This window comes from Carcharodon carcharias, chromosome 2 (assembly GCF_017639515.1).
Source record: "Carcharodon carcharias isolate sCarCar2 chromosome 2, sCarCar2.pri, whole genome shotgun sequence".
NCBI classification, from domain to species: Eukaryota; Metazoa; Chordata; class Chondrichthyes; order Lamniformes; family Lamnidae; genus Carcharodon; species Carcharodon carcharias.
The window spans coordinates 129,429,335-129,454,500 of record NC_054468.1 but is presented as its reverse complement, the minus strand read 5'-3'; the positions used below and the strand labels follow the sequence as shown (position 1 = coordinate 129,454,500).

At 39.0% G+C, this 25,166-nt stretch overlaps 1 protein-coding gene across 3 annotated transcripts in view; it reads left to right on the top strand.

Annotated features, from left to right (window-relative positions):
- The window catches only part of stxbp5a (syntaxin binding protein 5a (tomosyn)), a 196,983-nt gene that overhangs the window by 134,051 nt on the left and 37,766 nt on the right, over positions 1-25,166 (top strand). For 2 of the 3 annotated variants that reach the window (XM_041211848.1, XM_041211840.1), the window contains exons 18-19: positions 2,478-2,629; positions 7,136-7,198. In XM_041211848.1, the coding sequence (XP_041067782.1) occupies positions 2,478-2,629; positions 7,136-7,198 (215 nt within the window). Of the gene's footprint in view, positions 1-2,477; positions 2,630-7,135; positions 7,199-14,084; positions 14,145-14,249; positions 14,298-25,166 lie in introns of all 3 variants that reach the window. The other variant, XM_041211832.1, reaches the window with a different exon arrangement.

The following is a 25,166-nucleotide window of genomic DNA, read 5'->3' as shown; positions in this document are numbered from 1 at the left end:
TTGTCATTGTTAGTCTGGCATCCAGCATACGATGAGCAGAAATTTGCTCCAATTAAATACTGAAAGAACTGAAGCCATTGTCTTTGGTCCCCGCCTAACCTTGGTTTCCTAGCCACTGACTCCAACCCTCTCCATATCCTCTGTCTGAGACTGAACCAATTGGTGTGCAACCCTGGTATCCTATTTGACCATGAGCTAAGCGCATGACCCCATACCAATGCCATCAGTAATGCCTACTTTCACCTCCATGATGTCACTTGTATTCTTCATTCGTTTCTGGGATGTGAGCCTCGCTGGCATTTGTTGCCCATCCCTAATTGCCCTTGAAAAGGTAGTGATGAATCACCTTCTTGAACTGCTGTATTCCATCTAGTGTAGGTACATGCAGATGGCTTGAGGGGTGCGCAGGGGCTGGGGGAGGGGGTGAGATTTTCAGGTGGTGGTATTCCCATACATCAGTTTCTTTTGTCCTTCTCAGTGGTAGAGGTTGGTGGATGGTGCTGTCTAAGGAGCCTTGGCGAGTTACAGCAGTGCATCTTGTAGCTGGACACACTGTTGCTGCTGTGTGTCGATAGCGCAATGAATTAATGTTTAAGGTGGTAGATGGGGTGCCGATCAAGTGGGCTCTTTTGTCCTAGATGGTGTCCAGCTTAAGTATTGTTGGAGCTGCGCTTGTCCAGGCAAGTGGAGAATATTCATCACACTCCTGACTCATGTCTTGTACATCATGGACAGGCTTTGGGGACTCAGACATGAGTTACTTGCTACAGAATTCCCAGCCTCTTACCTGGTCTTTTAGCCACAGGATTTATATGGCTGGTCCAGTTAAGTTTCTGATCAGTTGTAACTCGCCCACACCCAGGATGTTGATGTTGGTGGTTTGAGTGATGGTAATGTCATTAAACGTTGGAAATGGTCATTGCCTGGCACGTAGTGGCCTGAATTCCCTCCCTAAATCTCTGGGCACGTAGGAATAGTGGGTAGGCTGTTTAACACCTTGAGCCTGTTCCAATATTCAATGATCTGTTACCTAATTGCCATTTTCTCTCATTACCGTGCATGTCTCAAAATACCTACCTTTTTTACCAAGCTTTAGGTCAACTGTCCTAATGTCATCTTAATGTTAAAGGCACTACATAAATAAGTTGACATTGTGAAAAGCCTTTATGGTATTTTTGTTGAATGAACTGTTATACACATATACCCTGTTATTACACAGATTTAATGGGGAAATTATCCTTGGTCTGTGCCTCAGCTACCATTTCAGGTGAGCACTCTGACCCACTTGCTGTGCTCCAGAAATCCAGTGTACCTGAATAAAAACCCAGAAAAATCTCCTCTACTATGCTATTGACTTTCATGATTGACAACCAACCCATCTAAAAGCACACGTGAAAAGACACCAGTTGGTTAGGTGGATAGGTTTTGCCCAGATTTTCATTGACTTACATTTTTCTAGGGTTGCTTAATATAATCTGTCAGATACTACCATATTGTCAAGGACAGCCATTCACCTCACTTCTAGAGTTTGGCTCTTTTTGTGCCCAAGGCTTTAATGAGGTTTGGAGCCGAGTGGTTCTCGTGCATCCCAAACCGAGTATTGGTGAGCAGGTTATTGTTCAGCGAGTACTGTTTGTTAACACTATCAATGACACCTTCCATCGCTTTGCTGATTGAAGGTAAACTGACAGAATGGTGATTAGCCAGATTGGGTTTGTGCTGTATTTTGTTGACAGGACCTATCTGGGTAATTGTCTGCTTAGGGGTGCCAATGTTATCACGGTACTAGAACTAAGGGCTAGTTCTGGAACACAAGTCTTCAGCACTACAGCCAGTGTGTTATCCAGACCTCTAGCTTTTGCTGTATCCTGTGCCCCCCACCATTTCTTTATTCATGTGTAGTGAAACATATTGGCTGAAATCTGGCTTCTGTGGGGGTGGGGATCTCGCAAGGAGGTTGAGATGGATCATCATCGTATCTGGCTGAAGGTGGTTGCAAATACTTCAGCTTTGTCTTTTGCACTCACTTGCCTGGCTCTGCCATCAGTGAGGATGGGGATATTCATTGGTCAGCTCCTCTCATTAATTGTTTGATTATCCTACATAATCCACAAGTGGATTTGGAAGGAGTGCAGGGCATTGATTTGATCCAATAGTTGTGGGATCACTTGTGTTATAGCTTCTCCAGCTTGACACCTCATTTTTAGGAATGCCTGATGCTGCTCCTACATGCTTTTCACCCCTATTGAAGCAGGGTCGGTCCCCTGGCTTGATGGTAATTTTAGAACAAGGGATATGCTGCTGATATGAGTTATTAGAATATATTTCATTGTCCTTTCTAGCCAACTGTCTTTGAGTTGCAGTCAGACATTTGCTTAAAGCACTGGATTTTCAAGGAAGGATGCAGGTTTGTGTGTTTAGGATTTACAGGTGGACTGAAGATATTGTTTAATAATATAATGCATTTTTCTTTTTAGTTTGGTGTTTGGAAACTGTAATGGCATTGCAATGGTTGATTACATTCAGAAAACTGTACTACTAAACCTGGGCACAATTGAACTGTATGGGTCAAACGATCCTTACCAGAGACAACCAAAGTCCCCACGCAAAACACGGCAAACCTCGGGAGGTAAGCTCTAATGCTTTTACTTTTGTAACACCTGCTGGAGCTAAAATGGACTTGATGTGCTCAGCAAACTTAGGCACAATGTTCACAAGAAGGAACCTGTAGTGTGGAAGTATTTATTAGGCAGAAGCCCAGTGCAGTGAGCTGATCGCTCATTCCCAGGTATTGTAAGACAGCATGAAGAGCTGAGCAACAGCTGCCGTTGCTGTGATGGAAAGCTTCCTTGTTAAAGGGAGCATTATCATCGGTCTGAGTTTAGTGAATGTCTTGCTTTTTATTATTTGCTGGGGATAGAATTGAACAAAAACTGGTCTGCAAATAGTATGTAAATGTCACAAGGCTTCTCACTAAAGTCTCTTACTGAAATTAAAACAAATTGACCTGGATAAGAAATTGGCTGAAGGAAAGCAAACAGTGTGAACTTGTTAGTTGGGCAACAGGAGCTCAGTGAAATATCTCAGGAATTGGTGCTGGGGCTTCTAAGATTCTGATTGTTAAGATTTTGTTTCACAAAGGAGTCCAAGGATATTAGGTGGGTTGGGGGGGGAGGGGGAGTGCGGGGAAGCAGAGTGGGGGCAGGTGGGGATGCAAGCAGGAAAATGGAATTAAGATCACAATCAGGTCAACCATTACTGAATAGTGGTGCATACTTGAGAGGCTCAATGGCCTCCTATTTCTTACATTCTTAATCCTAATCTTCATATGACCTAGAATTAGAAATAAGGAAAGAGAGGAGAATGGAGCAAACTCAATGGATCAAATGAGCTCCTTTTGTGCTGTATTATTCTATCTTACCAAGCAAACTGGTCAAACTTGCAGATGTTAGGGAGATGCAGTCACTGACATGAAAAATTGGAGAAAAATCGGTCCTTGCCAAATCAGTGGCAGATGAAATTCAATACAGGTATGCAAGATAGTGAGCACTGGAAGGAAAGAAGTAGTTGTAGTACATACGCTATGTAGTATAAACTTAAAAAAACATTTGCAGGTTGATGAGACCAAGTGAGTAGTTCTTTATAGATCCAGCACAGGAACAATGAGCTGAATGACCCCTGTGTTGCATAATTAAAAAGAAGCAGCTAAAGATAAAACAGAAAATGATGTATAACTGCTCATAGTTTGACATGTACTGTCACTATGGAGGCACAATAAATGCAATGAATAAAATGCTGATTTGTATCACTTTGGTCAGGGAATTGAGAGGCTATATGGTGCTAAGACTGAACAGTGTCCTGGTTACAGACAGACCTTGAGTACTGAGTTCACTCTGAGTCAACAAGAGAGAAAGAAGCATTTAAGCCATGGAGGCATTGCGGAGAAGAGGCATGAGGCTGATCCTCAGTGTCAGAGGACTGAGTTATAAGGAAGGATGGGATCCTGGAGTGCTTTATCCTTCAAAAGGGGGAGATCTAGTAGAAGTATACAAGATGGAAAAGATTAGGTAAGCCCAGAGTGTGCTTTACTGTAGGCCAGAATATTACAACAAGAGAATACATTAAAACTAGGAAAAGGAAAGTTTTGGCCAGCTGTCGGGAAGGACATAATGCCACCCGCTATTTATATCCGCCCTTCCCATGTCATGTTGTCCAGACCCAGCTCCCACTTAACAAACCTGCCAAGATCATCATTTTCTGCTTAGAACTTCCAACTTTGTAACAGCCTTGGGTCTCAACATAGACCCTAGACATTTGCAGAGCAGAAGTGGAGGCCATTCAATCCATCAGGTCTGCCATCTTTTGGAGCTATCGCACTCATTGTTCACTTGGAAGGTTTTTAGAAGCTGCCACTTTGTAAAATGACATACCGACAGCACTGAGACTTTCTTCACAAAGTTGTTGATTTCATTTTGTACTGACCTTTCATAATTTAGTAACTTTAAATTCTCCAAAAACTTTAACAGTGTCATTAAAAACACATCAGTTGGCTGACGAGATAGCTAATACAGCTTTTAGGGTCTAAAGGTTTTTTCTTAAATATCCTGCACTCTTCTGAATGACTGAATGTGTTTATGTCTTCATGCTTTAAGTTTTGCTTTAGCATGTGATTTTCCTTCATATCATGAATATTATTTTGGGGTCCTGAAATAGCCCCCGTGTTGCCTAATTTTAGTCTCTTGTCTTTGTACAGATTGCATTATCTGTTGCTGTGTTCTAAGTTTTGTTCTGCAGGTTATTACAGCCAAAAGGTTATTTTGGTGTTGTGCTCTTTCTTTTTTCCGCTGCGTCCTAAGGCATGCTGACGGTGACTTCTTGCATGTGTGGTCTTTCTAGTTTATATTCTGAGTCTGTGAAAAGACTGCGTTCTTCATATCTAAGTAAGTTATCTCACGCTGATATAAACTTTTGCCTTAGTGTTTGGATTTTGAAGTTACTATACGTAGCATCAGCCATTGAAATCATTTTCACAGGGCCCCTTTTATCTTCATATATATGATAAGCTATTAAGAACAGTCTGCTGCAGTTGCGTACATTGGTTGCATAATGCTTGGAGATACTCTTGAGTAGCTTTGATTCAATAGCTGCTCTATAAGAGGGTACTTGTGTTAAGTAGGTTGAGCAGTTTTTTCTGAGATAAGCAGCCGAAGCTTCAATGGAGAATATTCCACTTGGCAGGAGAATCAACATTAGCGTTTTGCTTATTCGCTGGCAATCATGCTATCAACCAAGTGGTGACAACTCATATGTTCACCTATAATTACTCGTAGAAAGAGCGATCACCAAGAATTTAATTATCAGTATAGCCCCAAGTGTTCACTTGCAGCAGGGAGTTGCATGTTGTTTAAGTACTGCAGTAGTTAGCATCTTAATAATTATGGTAATATCCATTTTTATTTGGTATACTTTTGACCATTTTAGATACCTTTCAAGATCGAAGAGATTAGGTTTCTCTGCTCTTTCCTCATAATTCAGTCTTCTGACCCTAGCTTAGCATTCTTTTTTTCTTTGCTGATTATTGTTGCCTGTTCTAAGTAGCTGGATTTATTATCCTTTTTTTAATCGCTGTCACTTGGTCTCACACTTTATGAATTCTTGAAGAAGCCGAGAAGTAACTTATAGTTGGTAGTTCCTGCCGGTTCAGATTCAATGTACTGCCCAGGTGTGTAACTGGTATTGTAGATTGGCCAGCCTCTCCAGAAACAGAGATAAGATTTCATTCCTGTTGATGTCACTGGAAATGAACGTTAGGTGATTACAGATGGACACCTCATCAGCATTATTTTTGTGCACTGAAGAACAAGCTGAATATCTAGCCCAGTGGAGTTCACTGTGAATTGAAATTTCTGAGGAGATTTTGAGTGTTCTGCCCAAAGTGCTTTGGAGGGGTATTGGGATACTTGTTGGCCAGGGCTCCCATCTAGATTGTAAGGTCCTTGCTTTGTTTGCCATGCGGATTTGTGTAATGCATGGATAAATGTATATTTTCATTTATTACCCAGTTCCAGGGATGAAATGTGTTGTAGAATAAATACCTTATTTTGGAATAGTTTAAAGTTATCTCTGACTGCCATCATTACAAGCAGAATGATGCTATTAAGTTAAACAGTAGCATGAATATTTACTTTAAGAAGCCAATTATCCAGCCAGTGGTGGTTACTTAGTATTCTGAGACTCTTGGGAAATATGGTTCTGGTTACCACCGCAATGATGCCTTAACATTTATTGCAGATGGCAGATGTGAGTGCAGATTTTCCTGAATTGAACTGAGACATCTCTGTGCCATCGTGGTTTTATCTACCATGGGGATGGGGTTTAGGGGAGTTAATGCCCAGGAAGGATGGGCTTCAGTTGGATAAGTAATGCACCAGAGAGATGGGCTTTTAGATGAGTTACTATCCAGAGCAATGGAATAGTTAGTGCACCAAAGAAGTTTAGCTTTGATTAAAGACTTAATGTACTAGATGAATGGGTTCCAGTATGAGAATTTACCACAAGAATAGACTGAAGGGAGAATTAACATAGCCAAAGTCCATCCCTTTGGTGAGTTAATGTTCAGGAAGAATGGACTTGAGAGGGAAAAACTGCATTTCGATGGGATACTTAATCTCTAGGTGCACTAAGAATCTTACTAATGTCTCTCCCTCTAGTACATTCATGCAGCAATGTTCTCCCTGTCCATTATTCAGGCTTAAGAATAAAAAAGGTAAAATATTTCACTCAAGGACTTTCAAAATTTTGCTCTAGTGAAATTGGAAGGCTTTTTCCAAGAGATGCAATAGGCTTGCAAATCTTACTGGTTTCTCTGACCTGCTTTCCATCTCAAAATTAAATTTTCCATAAGTGTTGACATTATGATGCTCAGGCATCCCATTTATTCCCACAGCACTGTGATGAAATGCTAATTCTTTGTGACCCAAGTACTTTCCAGAGTTTTCTTGAGCAATTATTTCTGTCCATTTTTGTCTATTATGACTCCCTGTAGCAACTTGGGATGTTTTTCTGCATTGATGAGAGTTAAATAAACCCCTTGTTATTGTATTCTTTATGGTAACAATCTGATTTTTTTTGTCAGGTCTCTGTGATATCAATGAGGGTTCTACAACTCTCGATGACCGCTGCAAATCTCCCACATCAGGTAAGTGTGTCAATGAGTTATTGGGATTTTGTTTTCAAGGAAATTAGATTAATTGAAAATGGGGTACTTGTATTTACACAAATATATATGAGGAGCAGTAGTGTGCAGTGAACAGATGTGAAAGTAGCTTGCCAGTTGATAGAACCTAGTGGTGCACAGAGGTAACAACACACTAAATTATTTTAAACAATAATTCGTTGCCCAACATTTTCATGATGTGCATAGTTTGGGAGTAATATGAAAGTAAATGGCAGAATCCTAGTTTCACATCATTTCATGCTAAAATTAATTCATGGTAGTTTGCCATCAAATAGAAGAAAAATCCAACTTGAGTGACCATTTTACAAGAGTGATCCTAGATTAATCCCTAGATTCTGTGGTTCTGTTATGATCTCCTCTATAAAGAAGACATCTTAGATAGTTTGAATCTCCTTACGATATCCTGACAAAGCAGTTAGCACACCAGTGAGGTGTAGATTTTGAGCAAGTGAAAGCAGGGGGTGGTGGGATTTGGGGAATGTGAGCAAAAATACAAAAGGGAAGGTCTGTAATAGGGAGGTGCTATACCACAGGCTGTGGGTGTGATGCTATAAAATCAGTGATAACTGGTTCAACTGGTAGCAGTGTTGCTGAAAGAATTTGAAATGTGACCAAGTTAATTGGAGACATTTTTAAATACTAGAAATATTAAAATGAGCAGTTTTTTTTTTGTAGAGTATCCTGCAGTTTATTTGCTTCAAAAGGAGGGAGTGCCTGTAGCACTGTTTTTGCCCAAAGTTTTCATCCAATTAATTTTCATCCTAAATTACAAAACAAATTTAAGTTTGTTTGTCATCTGCTTTGTATGACTCTCAAAGCTATTATATGTTTGTATGTTATTTAGCTACAGAATTCTGTGCAATAAATTGGTTCAGACTGTTCAGATCATGCTTCAGATTCCAGTTATTTATTGATCAATTTCGTCTGATCTACTTGGCAAAAGGCTACCTCTTTTAGCAGTCAGAAAGAAGTAGATAATGAGTGAAATGTTCTACTGACAGTATTGTGTCAGCCAATGAGTTAGAGGTGGGCAAAGGACTTCCAGCCAAACAGTATTTTACAGCAAAGCAAACAAGTCTATGTACAGACTCAATTTAAAGAGACCGTCTGCAAATTTCAGCAAACAGAACTTATAATTGAAACTGCAGCAACTTCTGCCAATAAAAGGCTGATTTCTTTAGCAAAATGCAGTGAATGGAGGATAGTGATGTGCGTAAAATCAATTGCAGTCACTTACAGCACAGATGAAGGAATTAAGTAATGGTCTCCATTCTGGCTGGAAATAGTGGTGCCACTGTATGCAACTATTAATGTATTGTGCCCATGGATGTCTGACCAGTTCGTGTCTTCTGTCTGCCGATGATATCCAGCCACAATAAAAGCAGAAAATGCTGGAAATACTCAGGGAAACAAAATTAACGTTTGAGGTTTGTGACCTTTCATCAGAACTGGAAAAATTTAGGAATGTAATAGGTTTTGAGCAGATGAAAGGGGGGAGGGTGGGGGGAAAAAAAAAGGAAGATCTGTGATGAGGTAGAAGGTAGAAGAGATTAACTGGCAATAGAATTCATGGTGTATGGCTAAAGGAAGTGGTAATGAGGCAGGAAATTAAAGATGTGTCTGGAGGAATGAACGTCAAAGAAAAGGAAAAAAGAAAAGAGAGGGGGGAAGAAAAGTGAAGAAAAAGGAAACAAAATGGGGGCAGACATTATGTGCTAAAATTGTTGAACTTGATGAGTCCAGTAAACTGTCAAGTGCCCAGTCAAGCAATAAGGTTCTGCTCTTCGAGTTTGCATTGAGCTTCACTGGAACACTGCAAGGGATCGAGGACACAAAGATCATGGTGAGAGCAAGCTGAAGAACTAAAATGACCAGAAGCTCGGGGTCACATTTGCCAACTGCATGGAGCTGTTCTATAAAGCAGCACTCAGTGTGCATTTGGTCTCCCGAGTGTAGAGGAGACCATGTCTTGAGCCTTGAATACAGTGGACTAAAGTGGAAGCAGTACAAGTAAATCGCTGTTACACTTGGAAAGAGTGTTTGGGGCCTTGAATGATGGGGAAGGAAGAGAAGAGGTAAACAGGGCTGATGTTGCATCTCCTTTGCTGAAAGGAAATACATCGTAGGAAGGGGAGTGGGTTGTTGGGGATGATGGTGGATTGGATCATGATATCACATAGGGAACGGTCCCTTTGGAATACTGAAAGGTGATTGGAGGGGTTCCAGCATCCACAGCTTTTTGCTTTTGTAATGGTGTCCAGCTTTTGTCTTATTAAGACTTATCATGCACTGTCAAGTTTTAAACTTCACATTGTTGTGGCTGTTTTTCTTTGGCCATCTTTTTCAGTTTGAACATATTTTTAATCAATAACTGTTTGGGCTTGTTGCAACAGAATGTTCTTGTCTGCATGGTCGGATCTGCAATTCCAAAATATTTTTGTTTTCTTAATGTGCTCCATCCATGTCACATGTTGCATACCTATGTCCGCATGGGTTTTGAATTTTGTGTAATTGCCAGCAGTCATGATGGCTACCTTTCTCTAGGAGTAACCTAATTTGTTCTGTTGTGCACACCCAACTGCTGCTCCATCATCAGCTGAGAGAGAGAGTTAGTGAACATAGAGGAATTTGGCCTAAGAAATCCTGGGATTGGGCTGCAGCCTGGCTGTAATAGGCTTAGATTGATGAGATTTGCTGCCACCACCTTTTTGGCTGGAATAGTATGTCGTTTTTGTTTTAGGGTTTTTATGATTTTTTTTGTAATAGTTCTGTAAAATAGCTGGTGTTTAAGGACAGCTTAAAGTTTTGTAAGTTGGCTGATGGATTTTTTGAGTTGATAAAATATATACATATTAGGAAGAGCTGGATGCCAACAAAGGGAAGCCATATTATGTAGTTTACTCAGACTCCTAAATGCCATTGATAAAGTACCTCAGGATAGAATCTTTTACAAACTGAAGCCTGTAGGTATTGTTGATAAGAAATGAAGGTGACTTCTTGTCTCGATAAAAGAGAAGGAAACAGGATAGATGCATGTGAAGCCAGGTGGAAAAGGAAGGAGGAGCATTGAATAGGATTCCCCAGGACCCTATTCCAAAATATTCCAATATCTTAAGGATTTAGTTTTGTCTTGAGTCCTAAGTGTCAAGTTTAATTGGATTTAACTTCAGTATATTGAAGAGAACTTTCCCCAGTTCCATTCTCCTAGATCCTTTCCTATCATGCCTGTTGTTGCCAGCATCTGTGGTATTTTGCTTTTCTAGTTGTTCCTTCTCTAGCCTTTCGTTCTTGCAGACTGCCTTTCATTGTCACATGGACAGTGGGGTAGGCCCCTAATGCTGGGTTTATTGGTTTGAGTTTGGTGGTCAGTATAGGAGTTCTTTTATGCTTTTTCATTGGTAGCACCTTGTCAAAAGCCTTTTGGTAATGCAAGTTCAGTATTTTCATCTGTGGAACACTTTACATTCCAGTCTTCAGGAATCTCTTTAGGAAACTCAGTAAAATGGAAACTTGATAAAATGGAAGCAATACTAATTTTAGTCCCCATTAATCCAGAGAAAGAATGTGCTTTTGCAGGACCCTAGCCAGGAAGGAGTCGGTGCCTTCAGGAGATGTGGGAGTGAATGCAGTTAAAGATTTGTCATGCTCTAATGACTTAAGAAAGAAAGACCTGCATTTTTTTTTATCAAAGTCTCCAAGTGCTTTATAGCCAATGTTGTAATGTAGGAAATGAGGCAACCATTTTATGCACAGCAACATCCCATAAACAGAAATGAAATAATGACCAGACAAACTGTTTTAGTGATGTTGGTTGAGGGATAAACATTGGAACATAACACCAAGGAAAAATTTCATGCTTTTCTTCGAATAGTGCCACGGAATCTTATCCATTCACCTGAGAAGAATGGTTGGGCCTCAGTTTAACACCTCATCTGAAAGACTTGTAGATGCAAGTTATTTGGACCAGGCGCTGTATTAATTTTAAAATAGCATATTTTCTGATTCACTGAATAGTCCAACAGAAGCCCCAGTGGTATAAATAGCCTTTTTATCATTCAATGTTCCACTTGCTAGTATTTTTTGCTGTTACTCTTCTGATTGTCTGAATTCTTGCTTTATCTTGACACCTAGTTGAGGTCTACAGCTTTATAATCCCCTCCTACATATTAATTATCTTGTGCTATAAAATAGCACAAGATAATGGAACTTTCTTTCTGAAAAGCAGTGGAAACAGAGTCTTTGAATATTTAAAGGCAGAGCTAGATAGATTCTCGATAAACAAAGGAGTGAAAGGTTATCGGGGATAGGCAGGAATGTGGAGTGGAGGTTACACTCAGATCAGCCATGATCTTGTTGAATGGCAGTGCAGGCTCGAGGGACTGAGCGGCCTACTCCTGCTCCTAATTCGTATGTTCATATGTTTTACATTCAGTCTTCATGTATTACAGATTAACATTAGTGTAATACATGTAACAAAAAATCTTAAATTCATACAGCACTATTCATATCTTCAGGATATCTTCCAAGGCACTTTTCAGCAAATGAGAGATAGTTATGATCTGGCGTCACTGTTATGTAGATAAACAAGGCAGCCAATTTGTGCACAACAAGGTTGTAGTAATAAGATATGCAGCTTGACCTTTTTAGGGGTTGGTTGAGGGGGTTAATGTTAGTGGCTAGGAAATGGAAGAATTTTCCTGCTCGTCAAATAATGCCATGGGATCTTGAATAATGTCTCATCTGAAATACATGTAAATACAATGTTACAGCTATGCGGAAACATGTTGCACTGCACAGAATTTTAACAAACTTGTACAACCCATTTCTTGCACCTCCATCCTTTGCCATTCTTGTAGCGTTGTTGCTGCAAAGTTGGAACCATTGTACTGCCCGAGTTTGAATCTAGATTCTTCTTTCAACCTTCAGTAGATTTGTTTTTGCGTTTTGGCAACACCCTTTCAGTTTATGACTAGTACTGAATTTAAAATGTGTGTGCGCGTGTGGAACTGCAGAGGCAATAATGCACCTCTATGCTCAAATGAAATGTTGCTGTGTTACACTTGTGTGCTCTGATTTATTGAGATTCAATGAAGGTTGATCCTGATATTGATGTAATTTCTGTTAAGTGTACTGGTTCATGATGGGTTGACTCTTGGAACTATTGCTGCTCAATAAACATTCAAGATAGGAAATGACACAAGCCAGCAGAGCAGTTATACATTTTTGAAAATGGAAAAGGCACATTAACCAATCTTTTTCTGACACTGACAGACTTGCATTTAAGCCAAACTGGTGAGGACAACAGGCTTCCTTCCCTAAACGTTAGTGAATTCATTGGGTTTATAATAATCTGACAGTTCATGGTCACTTTTATTGATATCACTTTCATTTCCAGATTTTTAAACTGAATTCATATGCTCAAAGTGCCAAGGGCTTACACAGCCAGTGGCACAACCACTACACTGCTGCAACCTGGGTCCAACTTCCTGGTGAGAGTGGTTGATCACTGCAAGAATCTGCAACCAAGATTAGCAGCATTGGAGTTAAAATTATTTCCACAATTTTTGTCTATTGCTTCTTAAGAACTTGTTGAGGTGGTAACAGGAAGGCTTTCTATTCAAGAAAATTATTGACTTTAGTTGGCAAATGAATGTGAATTGTATTCCCTTCAGAGAATAATAATTAGATATACAGTGCAGCTCTCTTGTCCCTCAGCAGGTTAAGGCTGCTAACCACACAGATCACAAGGGTCCCAAGTTTGATTCTTGTTCTGTGTTGAATTAATGAACCGCCACTTATGGCTGGCCTCCTGATAGTTAGTCAGTGCCTTCTGATGAAGATGCTTCTGTGCAGACATCAAGTCAGGACAGAATCAAGCTGGTGGTTGACACCCCTCAAATAACCAGAGGACACTTGCTGTTGGAGGTGCTCACTATTGAGGCTCCCACATGAATAATGGACAAATGGATGAGCTAGTATATGGTTCCTGGAGTTAATACCTTCATGAGAGGAGTGAGTGAGATTACAGGGTCCCCATGCCTTGATGTAATCTTAATGATTTCAACATAGCCTTTTTTTATGTTACATTTTCATGAAATTTTCTTATAATTAAATGTTCTGATGAGAAAAGCCAAGATCAGGAGCCAATACATCAGTGGGTCGGTGAAGATTGCAGAAGCATCGAAGAAAATAACTAAGAGGAGATTGAAATGGTATGGTCGTATATTGTGAAGAGAGGGGAGACATGTTGTGAAGTGCGTGATGGAGATGATACTGCCAGGAAGAAGGAAAGGAGGAACGCCTGAGACCAGATGGAAGGATACACTGGCAGGAGACTTAAACACAGTGTGATTGAAAGAAGAATGGGTGACTGACAGGAGGAGATAGAGAAGGGTAATTAACCAGCATTGTGGCAACCCCAAGTGAAGCTGGAGAAAGAAGATATGTTACGAATAGGCTTACACCCAGCACAGAAATATTTGGGGCTTTTTTGCAATAAAAATGCATGATTATTTGAGGGGCAATTTACTTTATCTGGATGTCAGGTGACTGGATTGGAAGTGGCTAATGCTTAAAATAAGTTCTCAAAATATACTTGTTATAGTCAGTACTTATATTGCCCATAATGCTAGGAGAGAAAGGGAGTTGGGAGGGATTTGTTACTGAATTGTTCAAGTATGTCCCTGTGTGGAGAAACATTGGCACCTCCCTGGAATGTCTTGATATGGGGTTGAATGAAATAAACAGACGTTTGCACCCTACATATTTAACCCTAGATTAAGTTGGAGGAAGATGAAATGTTTGTGCTGTTTTGTATTTAATACATTGTCAATGTATTCCTGTGTAGGTTCTGCCTCTTCATGCAATTCTGAAGATGAACAAAAATTGCCTAACTTTATAGAAAGGGGTATAGTATTATTATGGTACAATATAATTTCAGTTCTCAAATTTTTCTTCTGTTTCAGAATTAATTTTTCTTTTGATTTACATATGAAATATTATGCTTTTCCAGTGAAAAACAAAAGCAGAAAATTTTCCAAGACCATAGTATCTGATATAGGTATGACATGATAATTCCATTTTTTACTAATGCCTTTCTTTCTGAAGCACTAACCAGAATGCAAACAAATAATCAAAGCACCTTGCTTGGTGTCTTTTCTAATCCACATTCAGTGCTTTGGGCTGTTTCTGATCTGGCAGTGCAGTGCATGATTGTGATTGATCACTATTTTATTCAACTGAGATATCTGTAATCTCAGACTGAAATCAGAGGTTTGATCTTCAGAGGAGCTATTTTAATTGCTTTATCTCCCGGATCTTGCTATTTTTCTTAATCAAAACAGTTCTATTATTGAAGATGTTAGTATTTTTTGTAAGGATGTATGTAAACAGATTAGTTTACAGATATCTGATAGAAAGCAATCATATGCTACAATTGTGAAACCAAATTATAAGCATATGTTGAGTGTTCTCATTACAATACAAATGTACATTTTAAATGTGTGTATTTTAGTTCAGTTTTAAACCAGTCACTTGGTGGACAGTATTGCTTGATATTTGGTGGTTTGGCTCTTTTTAGACTGGAGCTAATTGACCTCCACTGTGAGGATCTCTCTGATAGGAAATGAAACACGCACATCTGAGTTTGTGTGGTTTGTGACACTGATTATTGCAAAAAATAAAAATTAACAATACAACCAAATTGTTAAATTCTGGTAACAGAAAAGCACTTCCTGCTTCCCAATGTGTAGCCATATGTCTATTGGAAAGCTGCAACAGAGTATGTGGCAGTTGGTGTTCAAGCTGTAATATAAATATATGCTGGTTGATCTCTCTTGGCATTGCACACAGGGAGTCAGACCAAGTGTAGTCATGAGCTTAAGTGGGGTTGTCGAATGGGAGATAATTGAACCAGGGCACACAGATATAGTTTGGCCCCCATCTTACAGTCATACATGCTGTATTTTTATATTTCTGTCATAAATTGCCATGTCCATACCTGTACTAAAAACTCTTGATGTAAACTTATCATATTGTACAACACTTGCTCACATTTAATAAGCTGCATTGCCAGGAAGGATGTAATCAAAACTTGACAAGTTTACATTAGCAGTTTTCATTATAAATTATAAATGTGGATTTAAAATGTTGACAGTGTCTTGCGGGTTTAATATATTAATAAAAATATTTTATATATTGTTTTGATCCAATATTTCAATCTCACTTGATCTACAGGCATATTTACACGTGCATCTAGATATATAAATGTTTCCAAATTCTTCTCTTCATTTGATCATATAAAAAAATTTCTACGATCTATTTTTTTACTACCTGACTTGTTGATTTCAAACTTAATTGCTCACATATAAAGATAGAACCTAGATGGATGCTATTTAAATGAACCACTCAAAGAACATATCATCCTTTTTTCTGCTTGTTTGAGAGTCTCAGTGAGAAATTTCTAATGCTCAAAGTAAATCCTATTTTTTTTAAGATTTTTACATATATGAAAAGCTACTTCTGAATCATTGTTGGGTATACAATTCACCTTTCTGTTCTGAAGTGACTTCACCATGGTTTTTATTCTGAGGCTGGCTAATCTACCAGAAGCCTCCCTTGTAGTTTGCTTATGAATAGGCACCATGTCCTTCCCTGCTGAAGGTCTATGTCTAATTTTCTCTTGCCGCCCTCAACTCTTCATTGCATGCACAGAAGCTGGTTCCACATATGTGTCCATTCTGTTCCCAAAGCTGCTCCAATCACCTCCAGCATTTCTCTAGTCTTCCCGCCAATTCTTTATCATCAGCTGGGAACCAGCTTTAGCAAATTACAACTTGCATTGATTTAGCAACTTTAACATAATAAAATGTCCTTGGGTAATTGGTACTGAGTCACATAAGGAGGTGTTTGCTTAGGTGACCAAAAGCCTATCAAAGAGATAGCTTTTAAGGTTCATTTCAAATGAGAGAAGGATAGAGATGCAAATAAATTTAGGGGGGAAATACCAGATTAGGGCATAGACAACTGAAAGCACAGCTGCTAATGGAGGAGCAAAGGAAATCAGAGATACTCGAGCCCAGAATTGAAGGAGTGCAGAGATCTCTCAGTTGTAGGGATGGAAGAGGTTACACAGATAGGGAGGGATATGAAGGATTTTACCAAAAGGATATGAATTCTAAAATTGAGGTTAATGCTAGACCAGGAGTCAATGTAGGTCAGCAGAAACTGGACTTAATGCTAGTCAGGATATGGGCAGCAGAACTTCAGATGAGCTTCAGTTTATGGATGATGGAAAGTGGGAGGCTGGCTAGCAGAGCATTGGAGTGGTCAAGTTGGGAGGTATCAAAAGGATGGATTAGTGTTTCGGCAGTAGATGGACCAAGGTCGGACAGGGACGGGCAATATGAGAGTTGGAAGTCGGCAGTCTTGCTAATAGAGATGATGAGCAATCAGAAGCTCAGCTAAGGGTCAGATAAAACGCCGAGGTTGAAAACAGTCTAGGTCAATTTCAGACAAAATTTCGTCTTGACTCACTTATGCAATGCCACAGAAGATTTTAATATACCATGTAATAGTTTTATATGTAATTAATTTTAATACAAACATGATCAACATTTCCTCTATTTCTAAAACCCTCAAAACAAGAGAGTTCTCTTTACGTAATGGAATGTTGGATAATTTGATATTTATCATAGATTCATAGAATGGTTACAACGCAGAAGGAAACCATTTGGCCTGTCTTGTCTGTGCTGGCTCTCTGCAAGAGCAGCTCACATAGTCCCACTCCACTATCTTTCCCGTAGCCCTGTAATTTTTGTTCTCTTCAGAATATTGTCCAATTCTCTTTCAAAAACCTCAATTGAATCTGCTTCCACCGCATTCTCGGACAGTATATTCCAGATCCTAACCACTCGTTGAGTAAAAACTCTCATGTTGCCATTACTTCTTTTGCGACTCATTTTAAATTGGAGTATTCTGGTTTTCAGCCCTTCCACTAAGAGGAACAATTTCTCCCTATCAACTCTGACCGGACCCATCCTGATTTTGAAAATCTATGAAATCTCCCCTCAACCTTCTCTCAGAACAGCCTCAGCTTCTCCAATCTATCCATGCAACTGATGTCCCTTATCCCTGGAACCACTCTTGTAAATCTATTTTCCAATCTCTCTAGTGCCTTAGCATTAATTCCTTCCTAAAGTGTAGTGCTCAGAATTGGGCACTGCAGTTGAGGCAGAACCAGTGTTTTATAATGGTGGTTCATAACTTCCTTGCTTTTGTTTTTTAACTATGTTCTCCCATTCATAAGCCCCAAATCCCCTCTGCTTTATTAATCGCTTTCACAACCTGCCCTGCCACCCTCAGTGATTTGTGCAGATGTACCCCCAGCTCCCTTTGCTCCTGCACCCCCTTTAGACTTATATCCTGTGTTTAAATTTCTATATTCAATTATTTTAATTCATTCGTTTATTCTTACCTGGTATTCATTATAAGCCTGCTTAGCTGAGCAATATAGTGCCAAAATAATGCATTTCTCATTGGCTCATATAAAACACTCCCCTATCTCGCTATGAGAAATGCTGAGAATGCATTAATTATTTTTAATGTTAATCAATAGAATTGGAAATGTAAATACCGATCAAAATAACTAAAATGCACTATTTTCTGAGTACTTATGCAAGTCTTAGTCCTCATGGGTTAAATAAATTATAGAGACTGAATAATTGTATTCTGTCTCCACTCTTATACTCAGGATATCAGTGGCAGATATATCATCAGTGGTGGTAAGTTGTAGTATTTCTTGTATAAATTATAAAATGATTTGTCAAATGAGAATAGTGGGACTCAGCATCTCTGGTCAGCCTTCTATGTTTCATCGTGTTTAGCTTTTTAACAAAAAAACTCTTGAAATGTGTTGAGTATATAATGCTGGTGAATCTCCTGTTGAATTGCTCAGGTTAGACAGAGGAAATAGTATGTCATGTAACTGTGTCTGTTTAACAGGCTGAGGTTTCACATTCTTGTCTGGACCAAGCAAGAACAACTGGAGTTCTTGAAATATTGCTTTTAGATTAACAGCCTCTTTGCCTGGAGAAGAGGAAGTAAGAACAGCAGCTGTTAACCAGCCGTGTTGCTCTACCTCATCACCACCTTTCTTGACTCCTCCTCAGTTGCTAAATTATCAGACCGCTTATTCGGCATCCACTAGTGACGAGCAGAAATTTCCTCCAATTAACTATTTGGAATACTGAAGCCGTCATTTTCAGTGCTCACTCGAAACTTCATTTCCCAGCTCCTGACTTCATCTCCTCCCTCTGGCGACAGTGCAAGACTAAATCAATCTGTTCGCAACATTAGTGTCATATTTGACTCTGAGATGAGCTGCTGACTAAATATTCATGCCATCGCTAGGACCACCAATTTCCACCTCCATAAAATTGCCCTACTTTGCCCTTGTCTCTATCTCTTGCTGATAACACTCATTGTCTTTAGCCTTTATTACCCCTTGACTATTCCAGCCTGTTGTGGCTAGTCTCCTACATTGCACCCTATTAAACTTGCGGTCATCCAAAGCTCTGCTGCTCAAGTCTTAACTCACACCAATCACCCTTGTGCTCACTAATCTAAATGAGATCCTGTTCATGCAATGTCTCGATTTTAAAATTCTCATCCTTGTTTTCAAACCCTTCCATGGCCATGCCCCTTCCTATATATGTAAGCTCCTGCAGCTCCACAGCCTTCCAACATATCCTTAAAGCCTACCACTTTGACCAAGCTTTTGGTCATCTGACCTCATAACTCTTTGTGATTCGGTGTCATGTTTTGTTTCATAATGCTCCCGTGAAGTGCCTTGGGCAATTTTATTGTATAAAAGGTGTTTTATAAATACAAGTTATTATTGCTCATTGATTTCAGTGCACTGGGGGCTTTGCAGCATTACCAAATAATTAATGTATCTTCTCAACTCGAGGGACATTGAATTGTTCATTAATGTGAATTATTTGTTATTTTTAACAGGGATGATATTCCTTTAAGGCATGAAATATTTTTTCAGACGCATTATACGTTATAAATGTTGAAATAATGGTTTGCTTTAGAGTCCCTTTTATAAATATTGAAAGTGTACTTTATTTGGCATTACAACTTGTTGAACGATACCCTCTTGAAAAGCAAGCTGGTGAGCAGCTGAAAGGGGATATAGTCATAATATGGCCTAATAAGTATTCCTGGCCATGAATCTAAAACCAGCTTTAATGTTCTTTATAGCACTTAATAGGCTTTGACCGTCTTTTTCTGTGTAGGAGCTAAACTAGTCTGACCGAGCTCTTGAAAGTTTCAAACCAATTTTGTGAACTTCGCTCAAATCAGCTCTGTTTAATGCATTAAATATTCCTGAAAATTGTTGCTTCTTAGCTTTGACAAATTCATTGCCAGATTCAAAAGATAATTGGTAACTACATAATAAAGTAAATCGCACACAATCGCTAATATTTGAATTAGTTGGTTTGGTTACTTTCTCACGCTAGAAACATTGGACATATAAAAAAAAAAATCAAAATACTTAGATGGGTTTAGGCTGGGATATATGACAGCTAGATTTTAAACTCCAGATAGATGGGAACGCCACCACCTGGAAGTTCCCCTCCAAGTTACTCACCATTGTGACTTGGAAATACATCGCCGTCCCTTCACTTGTCGCTGGGTCAAAATCCTGGAACTCCCTAACAGCACTGTGGGTGTGCCTTCACCACATAAAGTGCAGTGGTTCAAGAAGGCAGCTCACCACTACCTTCTCAAGGGCAACTAGGGATGAATGAGCAAAAAATGCTGGCCCAGCCAGCAAAGCTCACATCCCAAGAATGAATAAAAAATATATATATTTGGACTGAATTTGAAGAGCCATCAAACTGAAACCAGACAAAAGTACTTCTTTCCTCCTATTGCATAGATTCCAATACTACCCAAGTCACCTTGCAGAATCTTAAAATCCAAATTTCCATTGTTCTGTGAAAACTACATTTGTGACCTCAATAAATGTTTCTTTCCTTGTGTATTTGATTTTATGCATTACCTTTTGTGAAACTCTGCAAATTGATAGGCAGCAAATGCCATTTTCAAGGTACTTATGCAATTAGTAGATATAGAATGGGAAGGGTTTGGTATTGTATGAAGGGGTGCTTAGAATTTGGAAGCACTAGGGTGGGCTTCTGAAGGTTTGACTGGACTGTGGTAGGAGTTCTGATACTTAGTCGAATAAGAGGGGGATTCTGAAGTTTCGCAATGTTATAGTGAAGTCCTAGAACTTAGCACGCCTTGGATGGTTTGGGGATTTAGCAGAGGGGAGGAATGGATTTCCTGGGATTTGAGAGAAAGAAAACTTGAATTTATACAATGTGTTTTATGACCTCAGGAAGTCTTAAACTGCTTTATGACCAATTAATAACTTTGAAGTGTTCTTGCTGCTGTAATGTAGGAAACACACCAGCCAATTTGCTCTCTGCAAACTCCCACAGAAAGCAGTTAGTTAGTGATTAAATCCTCTGTTTTACTGGTGTTCCTTGTGGGATAAATATTGGCCAGGGCATCAGCAGAAACTCCCCTGTTATTCTTTAAATAGTATCCTGAGATCTTTTATGGCTACCTGAGAAGGTAGACAGGGCCCCTGTTTAATGTCTCATCTGAAAGATGGCACCTCATGGTGGTGCACGCTCTGAATACTGCAAATGGCTGTCAGCCTCTGGAGTAGGATTTTAATCCATGAACTGTTTTAGGTGAAAGTGTTGCCACTGGCAGAAACTGCCACCATGTTAGCACGTGGTGGGTAGTCCTGGAATTGCCAAACATTGTCAGGGGGATTGGTGACCTAGGGTTTGGTAGGAGTGCAGTGGAGAGCTTACAACGTTGGAGAGGTATTTGGAATCCGTAGCAAAGTGACATCCTGTAGTCTGGCAGCACTGAGAGCAGATTCTTTGTTCGACAACAATGAGGGGTATTATGACACAACCGATGGTAATGGCTGAGTTACTCAAATCCCAGAGGGAAACTTGAACCAACTGTCATCACCCATTTTTGCAATTTGTACGCTTTGAGATGCAGGCTTTGAATTAAGTAATAATAAGACCACCGAGTCTCGTTTTTATAAAACTAAACATTTATTAATACAAGAAAAATTGTAAACACATACATATGTCTAAAAATTACAACTATAATAACTACAAAAATCCCCTAGTTAATCTGACTCTCAGTTACACCCCCATTAAGGCAACAGTAAAACTCATTGATTTAAAGAGACACCTGGCAGAGCACACCCTGGACATCAAGATGAGTTTCTTTCAGCCTGGGTCCTTGCAGACAGACTTGAGGTTTACAGGCCAGAAGCTTCTCACACTTGATGGATCTTAAAATGCCTCTCCCTTACACACAATCTCCTTTAAACATATCTTTCTCTTTGAATATAAATTTTCCATTGTATTATTAGGCTTTTAATTTTATCTCTCCTAACAAAAACATCCTTTGATTCCACCAATTTTATTAGTAAGCTTAAAAAAAACACATTGCTTGGTGTCTTCTAGTTAGGTGCAAGATTTCACCCATTCTTTTGAATGCTTTATTTAAAAATGCAAATTGCCCCCCGATACCTGTGTTTCTAAACTTTCCCATGTTTATCTAATCATCATTTCAAACCCTCTTCTGTCTATACATCAAAACCCCTAGACCAGCAGCCTATAATCCAATTGAGAGAGACACATTATATATATATATATATATTACATGTATTTATATATATATATATATAGACACAGACACTACTAAACTCTATTTAAGAAAAAAATTCCAATAACATAAACATTAATCTCTTCATGACAGCCCCCTCCTTATCGAAAAATGAACCGTCTAATTCTAAAAGACGGCTTTATTTTTAATAACCCATCTGACACAATCCCTTATATTTTTACACTGCCAGATGCATGCATTAACATAATATATGTATATACAAATCCTTGGTATCTACAAAAATCATTCCAGTTCAGTGTCCAGGTTTTAAAATGTCCAAGTTTCCCTTTAAGCTTCAAATTCTTGGTAACACATCTGCAAACAGACTCTCTCCTCCAGCAACATGTATTATATGTAGATTAAATGGTTGCAGTAATAAACTCCACCTGACTAACTTTGCACTTTTGTCTCGAAATTTGTCCAGAAACTTTAAAGGATTGTGGTCTGTATAAACAATTGTTTCTGATGAATTATTTGCCACATTTCAAAATGCTGCAATACTAACACCAAACCCAATGTCTCCTTTTCAGTCGTTGAATATCTTCTCTGTTGTGCATTCAACTTCTGTGAAAAATACCCTATTGGTTTTTCAATTCCAGTGTCATCTTCTTGTATCAGTACGGCCCCAATGCCTATATCGCTTGCATCAACGGCTTAGCTTAATTGGGTACTGCTACAACTGTAGTTAATACAGTTTTCAAACTATCAAATGTCTTCTGACACTCCAATGTCCATTGAAACTACTTGTTTTTTAATAGTTCAGTCAGTCGAACAACAACTTGGCTAAAATTTGGCAGAAGTTTCTGGTAAAACCCACTCATGCCCAGAAATCTCAAAACTTCTTATTTTGTTGTAGGAACTGAGAAATCCACAATAGCCTTGACTTTCACGTCTCTTGGAGCCACCTTACCTTATGTCCAATGGTATGGCCAAATACGCAACTGGCACTTTTGCAAATTCACCTCTAAATTAGCTTCTTGTAATCGAGTAAATAACTCTTCCAGGTGCTGTAAATACTCATCCCATGTCTGACTGAAAACTATTAAGTCATCAATATAAACAGCGCAATTGCTTAGACTTGCAATTACTTTGTCAGCCTTTGAAATATCACAGGTGTATTCTTCATATCAAATGGCATGACTTTAAACTGATACAGTCCATTTGGCGCCACAAAAGACGATATCTCCTTTGCTCTGTCTGATAACGATACTTGCCAATATCCTTTTAGCAAGTCAATCTTTGTGATAAATTTTGATTGTCCCACTTTCTCAACACAATCCCCCAACCGTGGTAGAGAATATGAATCTGCTTTTGTCGCTGCATTCACCTTTCAATAGTCCACACTCAGTCTTTATGTTCCATCTGGTTTCTGTACCAGTACAATAGGCGAACCCCAGTTACTGCAGCTAGACTCAACGATATCATTTTGAAGCATGAAATCAATTTCTCTCTGTACTTATGATAACTTTGCCGGATTTAATCTATGAGGATGTTGCCTTATCAAAGATGAAACTGTTACAGAGACGTTATATATAGCTCAATCTATCCTTCTCAACTTATTTCCACAAATAGTTTTGTGTGACTGCAATAGCTTTCCCAAAACACTTTGACACGTGTCTGGAAGGTAACTCAATTGTACATTTAAGTTTTCAAGTACCCCCTCATTATCCAGTTTGATTAGAGGAAAATCAATTTGAGGGTTTTGCATTTCTATGTCTTTCTCATTATCTGCCACCACTAACACCTTTTGGTCCTCTCCCCTGTCAAAAGTACTTTTTAAGCATATTTACATGACACTCTCTCTGCTTTCTTCTACCTGGAGTATTTATTAAATGATTTATTTTCAGTCCTGTAAGGCCCACTAAATCTTGTGTTTAATGAGTCATTCAGTACTGGTAACAGAACTAGCACTTTCTCTCCAGCAATAAAACTGCGAACTTTAGCTTTCGTAGCTGCCTTCACTTTCATCACTTGCTGTGATATCTTTAAATGTTCCCTAGCCAGCTAAAAATATTCTGTCTAATCTCTGAAGTTTGATGCATAATCCAGGAGAGTAGTTTCTGGATTTTGACCCACCAATTTCTCATAAATCAGTTTCAGTGGTCCCCTTACCTCATGACTGTTAACTACTTCAAAAGGACTAAAACCAATCGATGCATTAGGAGCGTCCCTAATAGCAAATAACAAGAATGGAATTCCACTATCCCAATCCTGCGGGTAATCCTGACAGTACGCTCTCCTCATAGGTTTTAAAGTTTGATGCCATCTTTCCAAAGCGCCTTGTGACTCTGGATGATTTGTTGACTTAAATTATTTTATCCCTAAACTGTTCATTTCTTCCTTAAATGGCTGTAACATAAAATTTGAACCCTGATCTGATTGTATTTCCTTAGGCAAACCATAACTTGTAGAAAGTTTAGTTAACTCTTCCAAAATCATCTTAGTTGTAATATTTCTTAAAGGTATCTCTTCAGGAAACCTTTTAGACACATCCATTGTTGTCAGTAAACACTGATTTCCGCTTTTATTCTTAGGGAGGGACCCTACACAATCAATCATGACCCTAGTAAAAGGTTCTTCAAATGCTGGTATTGGGATTAAAGGTGCCGGCTTAATCCTGCTTGTGGTTTCCTCATCACCTGACATGTGTAACATGTCCTGCAGAATTTGACTACATCCCTATGCAATCATGGCCAATAAAAATGTTCCTGTACTTTTGCTTGTGTCTTTCTAATTCCTAAATATCCCCCCCATTGAAATTTCATGAGCAATCCTCAATCTCATTTCTATACACTAATGGGATAATAATCTAGTGCACCTCCCACTAGCTTTCATTTGCTGAAACATGATCCAGCCTCATTAAAATATCATGATTAAGTTAATAACATTTAGGAACATATTTTGCTTCTGTTTCCGAATAAGCTTTCTGATATGACTGTTTTAATTGCAAATCTTCCTGCTGCAACTTAATTAACTGCCTTGAGTTAAACACTTCAGCTGAATTGTCCTCTCCTCTGTCTTTCTGAATAAGTTTACCAGAGTGCCTGCTAATTGGATTTCAATACCTTCTTCCTGCCTTTGAACTGTCTGTCCTCCTTGTTTTCCTTGTTTCAACCTGTGTGCCTGTGATCTCATTATCACACAATTTGGAGACAAT